The 12,280-nt window shown below is 42.1% G+C and overlaps 1 protein-coding gene across 1 annotated transcript; it reads left to right on the forward strand.

Moving 5' to 3' along the window:
- The first annotated feature begins 2,056 nt into the window (after positions 1–2,056).
- LDHB (lactate dehydrogenase B) lies at positions 2,057–10,629 on the forward strand. Its single transcript, XM_075210189.1, has 8 exons — positions 2,057–2,189; positions 4,362–4,495; positions 5,779–5,896; positions 7,351–7,524; positions 7,688–7,861; positions 7,942–8,059; positions 9,617–9,740; positions 10,352–10,629. The coding sequence occupies exons 2-8, from the start codon at positions 4,367–4,369 to the stop codon at positions 10,517–10,519; spliced, it is 1,005 nt and encodes a 334-aa protein (XP_075066290.1). The 5' UTR covers positions 2,057–2,189; positions 4,362–4,366; the 3' UTR covers positions 10,520–10,629.
- The last annotated feature ends 1,651 nt before the right edge of the window (positions 10,630–12,280 follow it).

Below are 12,280 nucleotides of genomic sequence, written 5' to 3' on the forward strand. Positions count from 1 at the left end.
TTTAACGGATAATTAAGGTCCCACAGTGTCCTCCGCAAATTTATTAAGGTGGCATCGCAGCAGATATCATGGATATCTGCTGCTTTGCACTCCTCTTCGTTTTTGGGAGCAGTCACCATTCAACAGAATGGTGACTGCTCCTGGCCGCAATCTAACAAGTCCCGAAAAAACATTTTTTTCGGGAACTTGTCATGTTAATGTACGCCAGCTGCAGCTGGCGTACATCATCCGAATTGAGGAAATCTAATGCTGTCAGCTCTGCTCCGGAGAGCAGAGCTGTACAGCGCATGTGTGGAGGGATCACATGATCCCTCCCTGTCACTCAGCGCGCTCTCTCTGCAACTATCGTTGCAGAGACAGAGAGGGGATCTGTGTGCGCATGTCCAGTTCTTGGAACTGGACATGCGCACTTGAAGAGTGAAGAGAAGACCCGAAGACAGCGCTTCCGAAGAGGGGGGTAAGTATGTTTTTTTTTTCCACAGAAACAGCAGATTATCGGGACTGCTGTTTCTGTACTCCGGTTTTGATAAATTTGAGAAATGAATCAATACTTATCCGTCCGATAAGGATTGATAACCATTTCTCTATTTCAACGTTAAATGATAAATGTTCCCCTTAGCTGCCCTGTGCATGTGCAAATCAGTCAATAAAAACATATTATAGAATAAGCCATTTTGAGTAAACTGTGTAAACAGTATGTGCAGATACTAGCATAATATCAGTTTGTTAATTCAACCCAGCTTATAGCAGTTGGGAAGTAAGTGGGAAAAGCAGAACGAGGGTAATATCATACTGTGAAAAAGAGAATGTCTATCTGCTGTCTTTCTAATCTGTCAGTTGTTACTGAAACTCAGTTTTCTCTGCAATTGCCCAATGAAATGCACCTGATTAGTCAATCTGCATATCTAATTATTATAGATCAGCTGAGTATTAATTAACACCAATGGCAAATAAATAGATTTGAGCAAGGGGTGAGGAAAATAAGACATTCACTTGTTTTCTGTGAACTGAAGGATCTCTGGTGGCTGTAATTAGTAAGTGTAAAATATATATGTTTTTTTTTAGTTGTGTATTTCTAGGTCTGTTATCCTCTAGTTATAATGGGAATTATTAAAATATATTCAAATATTTTTATTCAACTGTAGACCTTTTGAATTTCTGGTTAGTGTTCCTTAAATACCTGCTTTATCATGAATGGGACACTATACAAACTGAAGAAAGAGACTAAATGGAAAAATTATTTTGTAAATGCCTGAGCATTTTTCTCTAGGTAGTACTAGGTCCAGGAGTGGAAAATTATGACTACCAAAAGTGTAAGGGTGTGCCGTTATTTTGTTTAAATAATTAAGTCTGTCTTTGTGGCCTCATTATTATCCAATAGTATCACTTGCCCTTTGGTAAACCTTTCTGGCTTCACTGGACCCCATAGAAGAAAGTGGGCTAGTGTTATCCTGAGATGGTGTCAGGGACAGGCTGGGGGGGGCAGGAGGGCCCCCTGAGCTGGTCCCATGGTGAGTTATCTTGAGCTGGGACACCTGCATTTTTATTTATTTTCCTAACAGGTTGAGCTGAGTCTTGCCCTCCTGGGCGGATATTTGCCAGCCCTTCCATGGATGGCGTTAATATGCACCGAGAAAGCAATGCTGCTCAGTGCTTGATAAATCCCTGGTATCGCAGTTCCCGTAGAGTTCTGCGGTAACAAACGAAAAGTAGATTAGTACAGGATAAATTTGGCTTCTCATGTTAACCCATTCATAAATTTCCTATTGCAGTTTGTTAAATAGATCCTTAATATCGCTGCAATTAAATGTCACTAATGTGATCAAATGCAGATGACAACTTGTAAAACAACTTTTCTATTAATAACCTGTCGGTATGTGAGTCTACCTGCACTTGGCTGTGATAATGGTACATCTGCAATGTAAAATATACTTTGAGACAATTCTCAAGGCAATGCACGGCCTCAGCATGATCAGCCAGGAGGCGTGAGGAGAAGGGCTGGGCTTGTGGTGCCCTTGCAGAGCTGTCCTTGGAGGGGATTGAGTGAGCTGATGGGGTGTGTCTCCTCGCTGTAATGATGTAGTCACATCTAGGAACTTAACCCAGTCTGCAGCCCCTCCTCTCCCTCACTCTGACAGCAGCTCAGGCCACATCGTATCCGTCTGATCCTTCCACAGCCTCCAAGTCACGTATGTATCATTATTCAGGTTCTCTAGCACTGCTAAGCTGCCTGTGTTGTGTAAACCAGCTGTGCGTGCTCCTTGCAGCAGTGGAGGGGTTAAACTGGTTTGCTATCTCTCTCTGCCGTCCTGGCATTGACCTGGTCTCCAGGGCAGCAAGTGTGGTACTCACACTGATTATCAGGTTATAGATGCCTGAGGACCAGGCTGCCCTGAGTGACCACTGCAACATCCTGGCATGATTCCCTGTAATCTGACATTCTGGCACCTCTTACCAGCTGCCTGTAGGATGGGCTGACACCGTTTGGAAATCTACTAAATTAATGTGGGCTGCTGAAAGCTAATCAAAAATTTTAAATAAATTAATTCCCCCCCCCCCCCCCCCAACTTGATTTAAGCTACCTATTTGCTTAGATATTTAACTTTTTATGTTTCTTTTTTTACACTGCACTGGTGTGATAATAATCAGCATATTGGTACTATTTCTGTCTGCTGTAGAATGTTGTGTAACACATTGTTATCAAATCCAGTCTCCTGTCTATTTCAGAACAGTCCTACACAGGCCTCTATTGTAGGACTGGAGTTGGAAGCCTGCCAGAGGTTCATTCCTGGGTTTACAGGACCTCAGCAATCCTGTGAGCTGTTGTAGCTACACAGAAAAATATATATATATATATCTCTATCTTGGCCTTGTAGTCCAATGAAAGCAGGATGAACGAGTGTACAGGCACGCCTAGTCAGGATGTGCCTGCCTGCAGCTATGTAATGGCTTCTGCTTCATTGCTCATATTACAGTAGCTGCAGAACGCAGGCACATGTGTTTTGGAGATGACAAAGAATGAAACAGCCTGTGTTTCTATGACTTTCACAACGCTGATGTGCTTCTAAGACGCAAATGGTTACTGGAACATTCCTGCTAAGCAAAAAAAAAAAATTCCCGGACTTGGTTAATGCATAGAAGTTACTTCCCTTACACGTGGCGACGGGTCACAATGAAGAAATCAACTGGCCTTTTACTTTTATTTTTATTTTTTTTATTAGATATCTGGCTATACAAACCTGACCCATTAAATCTAGAAACTAGTGATGGTGTAGCTAGCAATGCAAGAACAGAAATTTATAACTGGTGCATAAACACAATGTTAATAAAATGTGTGACTACAATCATCTAATTCATTCTGTACAAAGATCAGAACAAATGGCTGTTGTCTGGACCATGGATTATAACAGTAGTACCTCCATCTTCTGGTCTGAGAGCAACTCTAGAAAATATTACTTGTTTATAAGGTGACAAAACTCCTGTCTGTACTGTAGGGAAACACAACGTGGTACAAAGATGTAGAGGACCTAAGTACAAAACAAGCAAAGACAAAAATGTAGAAAATAAATTAAACACAATATACATAAGTCAAGATTTACAATAAACAAGAGTCGTGCTTGATAAAAGCACAATAAAGGGGGTGGACAAGGTGGGAGCAGACCGGGGAGGACTCTGCTTGGTATAGATTCCGTATTGCTCTATGTTTAACTTTTATCAAATTAATCTGCAGATTTAGTCTGCTACATATACTCCACCTAAACTAATTTGTTGTCACTCCTCAGGTGGCAGTTGTCACGGGGCCCTTGGCTCTTGGGTCCTGCCACATAACTGTTGTAGCAAAGTCTTGAAGTCGGCAACACACAACTTCTACTGTGGTGACTTCATTACAAAGCACGCAGTTCAGAATGGGGAAGGCTGTGGCTACACAGCATATCTATTTGGAGACGTGCATAAATCATGTCTAAGAAACTTGCCTGTATTGCCCACAGCCTTCCTTATGAAGTAACTGCATCAGGGCCGTAACTAGTGCTGTGAAACGGGGGCGACCGCCCAGGGCACAACGCTGAAGGGGGCGCAATTTAGGAATATTTTAGGTTCATTTGAGGGCTAGGGGGGCGGCATTTGTCTTTCTCGCCCCAGGCGCTAGAATTCTAAGTTACGGCTCTGAACTGCATATAGCTAGCAAAGTAGAAAGGCTGTATTCAGGATACAGGTAAGGAAAATGTGACTGTTCTAGAACAAGCAGACAGGAAATGTTATGTCTAGTTCTAAAACCAGTGTTTGTAGATATGAAGACAATGTGTGTTTGGGTCAGCAATTATTTAAGCACTGCTTGTACTATCTGTATTTCTCTTTTCCAGTCATCATGGCAACCTTACAAGAGAAACTCCTCACCCCTGTTATAAAGGACAAGACTTCCATCCCAAAGAACAAGATAACAATCGTAGGGGTCGGGCAGGTTGGCATGGCCTGTGCCACCAGCATCCTTCTGAAGGTATGTGTCAGATATAGCTTGGCTGCGGAAACAATTGAGCATGTGACTGTCTCCTGCAGGGGTGACCTTCAGCAACCTTCTATCTCTGCAAAGCATTCAACTGCTGCCGTTCTTGTCACTGACAGATTACTAAAGTCAGTAGCTCTTTAATCCAGGCACGCAGTGAAAATGATACCACAATGACGCAGATTTGAGGTCAAATTCTGTGCCACATAAAATCTGAAATAAATGCCATGTTTAAGATGTTAATGGACATCTATTATCCTTAGATATACTCTTATTTACTATAGTTTAGATTTGTAGAACTCTATACTCGGCTGTAAACGAAGTGGCGAGTGCAGCCCTGAAATTGGCAATGCCCAATCCAGTTGGATCAATATTTGAAATACTGGTGCATTGGCATACACAGGTGGTTGACTCGCTTTAGTCACTTTCTGAGTGCATTAACAGTCCTTAATACTGGAGATTATTTGGGCTTTATCTTGTCTACTTTAGCCACTAACTTCTGGCTGGGTGTGATGCTGATCCTGTTGCTGGGTGCTCATGCTAAGGGACATATTCAATTAGGATTCACACCCACGATTTCGCATGTAATCGCGGCTGCTAATCCTAATTGAATATGCCCCTTAATGTCAATCATGGGCTAATTCTGCCAATAAAGAAAGCTGTATAGGAACACTGCATTCCCTGAAGGCTCACTACTGCTCCGAGTCAAGTGAGACTTGGATGACTGAAATGCTTGCGCTTCTAGGCTAAAATTTTGAAAGTGTAACTTGTTTAGGCAATTTAAATCACATGTGCATGTTGAGTGATACTAGTGATATCTGGTAGACAAGAGATTGGGTCAATCTCTTGCATGCTTTGTGCCTAGGCATTCAAGATTCCGTGTTGTGCCTGTTTGGATGTGTTCTGTAAAATCTACTATCCTTGACTTTAACTTGCCCTGTCCAGAGTGTTAGACTCAATCCTATAAACTGATTCTATTTTCTGGGTCATGTTAGAAACGTTGACTAGTGTTCATGGAATTACTGACAAGCATGCTGTCATACACACACAAAGCTGTTATTGGTAGTTCATCTTTAAATGAGCCAACTAGTATTTTAGATTTAGTGGACATGAGCCCCCCCCAAGCTATCACACGGATGTTCTAACTAGAGCCATGTGGTTAGACCTGAATGTTCAGGGAAGATAGGTGTTGTATGGTACTTGTGACACAATGCATTTGAGCTTGTTTTGACCAGATGCTATAGTAGAAATGTCTTTAAAGAACTTTTCCTTAATAGGAACTATGTGACGAGTTGGCTTTGGTTGACATCTTGGAAGACAAATTAAGGGGTGAAATGCTGGACCTGCAGCATGGAAGCCTGTTTCTTAAAACAGCTAAGATCGTGGCTGACAAAGGTAAGCTAGTTTTGTAGTGCTGGTGTATCTCACCTTAATTGATAAATCTCATGACACGTGTAAGTAAGATCAATGTACTTAAGTCTGCATTACAACCATGGAAAATGTTCTTAAGGTGGCACCTGCCCTTAGCTAGAGCACTAGTAACTGCATCCTCTCCCTAGGGGAAGAGGCCACCTTACGAAAACATTTTCTAGGTGATAATGCAACTTTAACACCAATCGCGTATCCCCTGTCCATGTTGTGGCATGGTGTACAGTGTCAGTCTTGAGTGCCATCACAATCAAACGTTTGTGCTCTGCCCACCAGTGAAAGAATACAAAAGGCACCATGCCCAGAGCAGACTGTGACTGTTATGCTCAGTTTCAGGCTGGGTGACATGGAGATTGTCACTCTCCCAGGTGACCACCTGCCCCTTTAGGGAGGGGGGGGGGGGGGGGGGGGGGGGGGTGGTTTTCTCCGTATCCATCTCCCACAAATTCTAGGACAGTCAGCAAGTATGCTTGAATAGTTAACCTCCCAAATATCATGGAACTGACAGATGTCGGAAGTTAAAATTGACATTGAAGCTTTAATAAGCGTTTAGAGAACCACTGGTTTCTTGTAACAGATTCAAAGAATATGAAGATATAAAATTCATAAGTACTAGTTCTGAACACTAAAGGGCAAGTGAAGTCATTGGTTGCCCCTAATGTAGTATTGAGTGTTGTAACATACATGAAATAACTAGTGTTATGGCTAAACTGTCTGCCATACTGAGAAGCCTCTTCCTCCTAAACCTGGCAGAGTAGATTATGACTGACAAGTCAGCAGACTTGATTTACATAAATGCACTGAGTTGGATAATGCAGAGGTTGCGGGTCAATTGTTACACAGGAAATCCAATGTCTGGAGTCGCCTGTCTGCCAGCATTACACCCCATCAGGACACTGATCTAAATATATATAGGAAGAAGTTTAGCTGTTTGGAGTGGAGAGGGAGAAGTGATCCTCTGAGCTGCAGTGGGGTGCTGGTAATGCTGATATCTGTTTACACTCAGTTTTGTGTTTTTAAAAAGCCGCAAGCTTGTAAAATACAAAGGTAGGTCTACCAATGTCACATTGGGCAGCAGCGATCTTCCTGGGTGTCCGGCTACTTATCAGTCTAGGGCACTGGGTGGCTTTATTTGTAGGTATCTTTGTGATTCAAAAACTTAACTTCAATACTATGGTAGCCCTAAGCAACTGTCTTGACTTGGACCAATCTCCTACTCTATGGAGGCAGCCATTATGAAGGCTGACTAATTGGTTCACTAGTAACGTGAGGCACAGAAGTTCACTAGTGGTTTTGCTCAGTAGACTGAATATTGTCCAATCTGCATGCAGATGTCTACTTGTAACCTTGTTTTATCAAATTGGATGTTGCAATGTCTATGTACAGTACATTATATGCAATATGACTTGTTCCCTCTGCAGACTACTCTGTAACCGCAAACTCCAGGATCGTAGTGGTCACTGGCGGTGTCCGTCAGCAGGAGGGGGAGAGCCGCTTGAACTTGGTACAGAGAAATGTCGGTGTCTTCAAGTTCATTATTCCTAATGTTGTGAAGTACAGCCCTGACGCCATCATCATTGTAGTTTCCAATCCAGGTAAAGGACAAATATGCGTTGTTTAACCAGTAGATATGGAGGGATCTCCTAATGGGAGTAGATGCCTTAGTAACACGTAGCAGATTCCATATTTACCAGGAATCCCTCTATTGGTTAACAGCTATGTATAATGTGTATACACATGCAATCTATCTCCATCTAGTTGACATCATGACATACGTCACATGGAAGCTGAGTGGTCTGCCACAGCACCGCGTCATAGGAAGTGGAACCAACCTGGACTCTGCTAGGTTCCGCTACCTTATTTCTGAAAAGCTTGGCGTCCATCCATCCAGTTGCCATGGTTACGTCTTGGGAGAACATGGAGACTCAAGTGGTAAGTCCGTGAATATGACTAGATAGTGCTCCTAATAGTTATGTTCATCACGTGGCTTATCAAGCATCTCCTCATTACAGTGCCTGTCTGGAGCGGTGTCAATGTTGCTGGTGTGTCCCTGCAGACCCTTAACCCTGCCATTGGAACTGCCGAGGATTCAGAAAACTGGAAGGATGTTCACAAACAAGTAGTGGAAAGGTAACCTCAGTACTGATATTGAACTCTATGAATGGAAGATGGTAGCTGCAGCTTGGTGTAGTACAAATGGCCCCATGTAGTAATTACTACATGCTTCTGTACAGCCACCAATTGTTCTTGGGTGGCTATACTTTTGGATTATATCAGACCATCTCTGTGGTAGTTGGCTTTAACCCAGTGGCGGATCCAGGGGGGGGGGGGGCAGGGCATTCGGCTTCCCCTAGCAGCAAAAAGCTAGGTCCCAGTCGGCGACCACAACGGGAGGGGGTGGGGCCAATCGCGGGCGGAAGGCGGGGTTAACGCAGGCCAGCCAATCAGAGCAAAGGAGGGGCGTGATTATGCAAAATCGTCCCCCCTAAACATAAAGTCTAGATCCGCCCCTGCTTTAACCTGCTGCTTACCATGCACTGTGGCCCAGGTATCTGATGCTAGATGGTAAAACATAAGTGGGGTCACTTGGGTAGGTGGCACTAGTAATGGGGAATACTTCACACCAGACACTGAACTGATTTAATTACCTTATGATGACATGACCAGGAGATACGCTTACATGGGAGTGACTTCTCTTCAGGATGCAGTGCCACTGTACTACCTGGTCATGAAATGGTCTTGGGACATATAAAAGCAGTTTTCTATTTGGGCATCCACAGGTGGTGGCAGTTCTTGGTCATTATGGTTTATGTTAAACTAAATTCTGCAACAGCTCCAATTAAACTAGAAGTGATGTGTACCACATGCAGCAGTCTCCTGTCCAACTAGTGACCAGTTCACTACAACACAACCTAGCCACGCATACCTTTAAACAGCCATGGCCACCACATTGACCTGCAACATAGGCTTATTGCACAGGACTCCTCTTCAGTAGGAACCATTAAACTTCCATGATCCAACAACCGCCCCCGCCCTTAAATGCTGAAAACAAGTAGACCTTGTACTTTTCTATCGCTGTATCCATATATAATGTAACTGTTTCCATTCAAAATATACTGCCGTGAGCTCTGACATTCTGCTCTTCTGTTTGGTGAATATACTGTGTTACTATGCAGTAAAATCCCAATAGGAGAGACTGCTATTGGAATTATGCCAATCAGATTCCACTGCAGCAGGCAGACTACACCTGTAGCACTTTGGATGCAGTGTTATCCTGTGCTTGTAATCCACATCTTATTACAGTAATGGCTATCATGAAAAGTTTAGATTGGGTTTCAACAACCTTTTCTATCAGTATCTGCTAAAATTTAGTGAAGCCCAGGTGTACCAGTGATGTGTTGCATCTTCATTTATACTGCCAGTGGCTCCGGCATGCCAGGTAACGCTGCATGCCGACCCTTGGTCTAGTCAATAGTGAAGGGACAGTAGGTCTCTACAGATGGGAGTTGGTCTCTCCTGCGTGTGGATAAACAAGAGTTTCTGCATCTTCATAGAGCGCTTTATATCATGAATAGATCCATCTTCTACATGATCACATTTAAGAGATACTTGTGAGGGGGTCACTTTGCAGAACGAACATCCTCCTTGGTCTGATGTAAATCTTTGTTGTACATTTTGCTGCTCTAGTGCTTATGAAGTGATCAGGCTGAAGGGATACACCAACTGGGCCATCGGCATGAGTGTGGCTGACCTCTCCGAATCCATCACAAAGAATCTAAGCAGAGTCCATCCTGTCTCCACAATGGTGAAGGTAAGGAGACATCATGGTGGACTAGTCTTACACTTTCTTGAAGACTCAAACCATTTAACTTTAGGAGGGGTGGGTACCTGACATGATTATAGCACCAAACTCTTTAAGACAGAAGGAAACAAAGTAAATGGTTGTGAAGACTGCCCTATCTATATCTAACACTGTAATAACTCAATTCCCATAATGGTGAACAAGTGGCAGGGTTATAGGACACTAGGCCGCAAATATATGGGTACAATTTTATTAAATATTTCTGTGACTCTCTGAACTGTTACTGCAAGGGATTTTAGAAATGACTGACTTTAGGGGTCCACACAGTAGTCTTGCAATAAGGTTTTGATGTTTCCTGACTCTGAGACGGGGATGGAGGAGAATATAGCGTAAATGAACAAGACTTAGGGCTAGATTTACTAAGCTGCGGGTTTGAAAAAGTGGGGATGTTGCCTATAGCAACCAATCAGATTCTAGCTATCATTTATTTTGTAGAAGGTACTAAATAAATGAGAGCTAGAATTTGATTGGTTGCTATAGGCAACATCCCCACTTTTTCAAACCCGCAGCTTAGTAAATCTAGCCCTTAATATTGAAACTTCTCTTTGGTTTCTCTTCAGAATTTCTATGGTATTGAGAATGAAGTCTTCCTGAGTCTCCCCTGTGTCCTGAACTCCCAAGGACTGGTCGATGTTGTGAATCAGAAACTAACAGATGCTGAAGTTGCTCAATTGAAGAAGAGTGCGGATACACTCTATGGCGTCCAGAAAGACCTTAAAGACCTTTAAAGTCCCATTTGGAAATGACCTGCACGTAATGCCTTTGTAGAACTCTCACATTTGTTGTATACTAGTTTCTAAAGTAACAATAGTTGTCATAATAAAGTATGATGGCACAAGACTGTTTCTCATAATAATTCTTACTAATTGGGGTGTCTACAATGAACTATGCTCGATATAAATATGGATTTAATGGTACAGAAAAAATATCACTACAGGGGTGCATGTAAAAGCCAAACTAGTTGGTCACCTGAAAATGTGGGGGGACCTAACTTTGTCTTTAACTGTTCTGTTTGGAGAACTCATTCGTTTCTCTGCAGCACTAAGGCAACATAGAAAATGTAAGTTGTTCTCATAATGAGGCTATATGGAAATAATATGTGCACTCTATAAACAGGTCCTGACTAACTTACTGGGTCTGTGTGAATGTATACTAATCTCCATCTTGCCAGGGACTGATGCTAACAAATTTTTTTTGTACAGTGCTGTGTAAATGACACTATATAGAAGAGAAAAAAAAACCCTCTTGACACTACAACATTTAAATAATTGCTCAAGGCTCTTTAGTTAGGAACCTGGTACTTGTTATAGAGCGTTCACCATGCAAGTTTCGGGACTGTTTTTCAGCCTCAACTCTACTATATGTATTTACAATTGGAAACAATGATGAACTTGCAGTACACTAAGACTGCTTACAGTACACATTAATTTCTTGATTGCACAAGTCATGATCACTTGATGATAGTGTATAGAAAACTGAATTATATTCAATATCTTGTGTGTATCTGAGTAAGCATTATTTAGAGTCTAAATAATGCTTACTCAGATAATAATGGTCTAAATTTTAGACCATTACAGCATTTCTTGTAGGAAGAAGTGCACCTGTTTTCATACTTCCAGAACTAAATTTTATCTCAGTTTAGCTAGTAAGACATAACTCAATACGATGGCCCAGACCATTGTCCCCATTAAACCGGAGTCCCAATAGTTCAATGAGAAACTTAATATAGATGTAGCCTGTGTTAGGTTTTTGTTAATTAGCTGTTACTTTAAAATGCCTAAACCGTGCAGAATAGTCTCTGCATGTCTTAAGGCCTCGATAAATAGGCCCCTTAGCCATAAGCACCTCACAATCAATCAGCTGCTACCCTCAAGAACTTGCCCTCACATCATCTGGTCAACCTGTGGAAAAACCAGCTTGGTGCTAACTGCAGGTAGGTGTACTATCACTTCCAAGTCTATGTCACTACTTGGAGCAGTCTCATTAGTATTGGTATGAGGTAACTAAATAAACCTGTCTGGAGGCTGCTGTTATGTTTAACTTTCTGGAAGATTAAACTGTCAAAATATAATTCCCTGACTTTCTATCTGTGTACCTAGTCATATAATACCTGTCCTATTCAATCTACAACTACCTGCACCCTGTTGGCTTGCATATGTCACTAAAAGAAATGCACTTCACAAACTATGGTTTGGTCATAAACATCCTCAGTAACTCAGTCATCCAAATGCTGTTCATCTACGGTGGCTAGTTGCCAAAGGGTGTATTGGAGAAAGTCTGCAAAGATCAGCTAGTACAAGGGTGTCTGCAGTGCCAAAAAATGGTTTTGAAGCAGGTTTTTCAACACCCAATTACAGGTCTATACAGGGATTCCAGATACGTGTAATATCTTCTATGTTTGCCTATCAGGCTCTAAAGAGAAACTATAGTTATGTGTTGGTTTTAGAGATCAGTGATATCTAGTGAGGGTTTTTTTTGTAGTAGCTTTA

The sequence above is a fragment of the Mixophyes fleayi genome, chromosome 4 (assembly GCF_038048845.1).
Source record: "Mixophyes fleayi isolate aMixFle1 chromosome 4, aMixFle1.hap1, whole genome shotgun sequence".
Lineage (NCBI taxonomy): Eukaryota > Metazoa > Chordata > Amphibia > Anura > Limnodynastidae > Mixophyes > Mixophyes fleayi.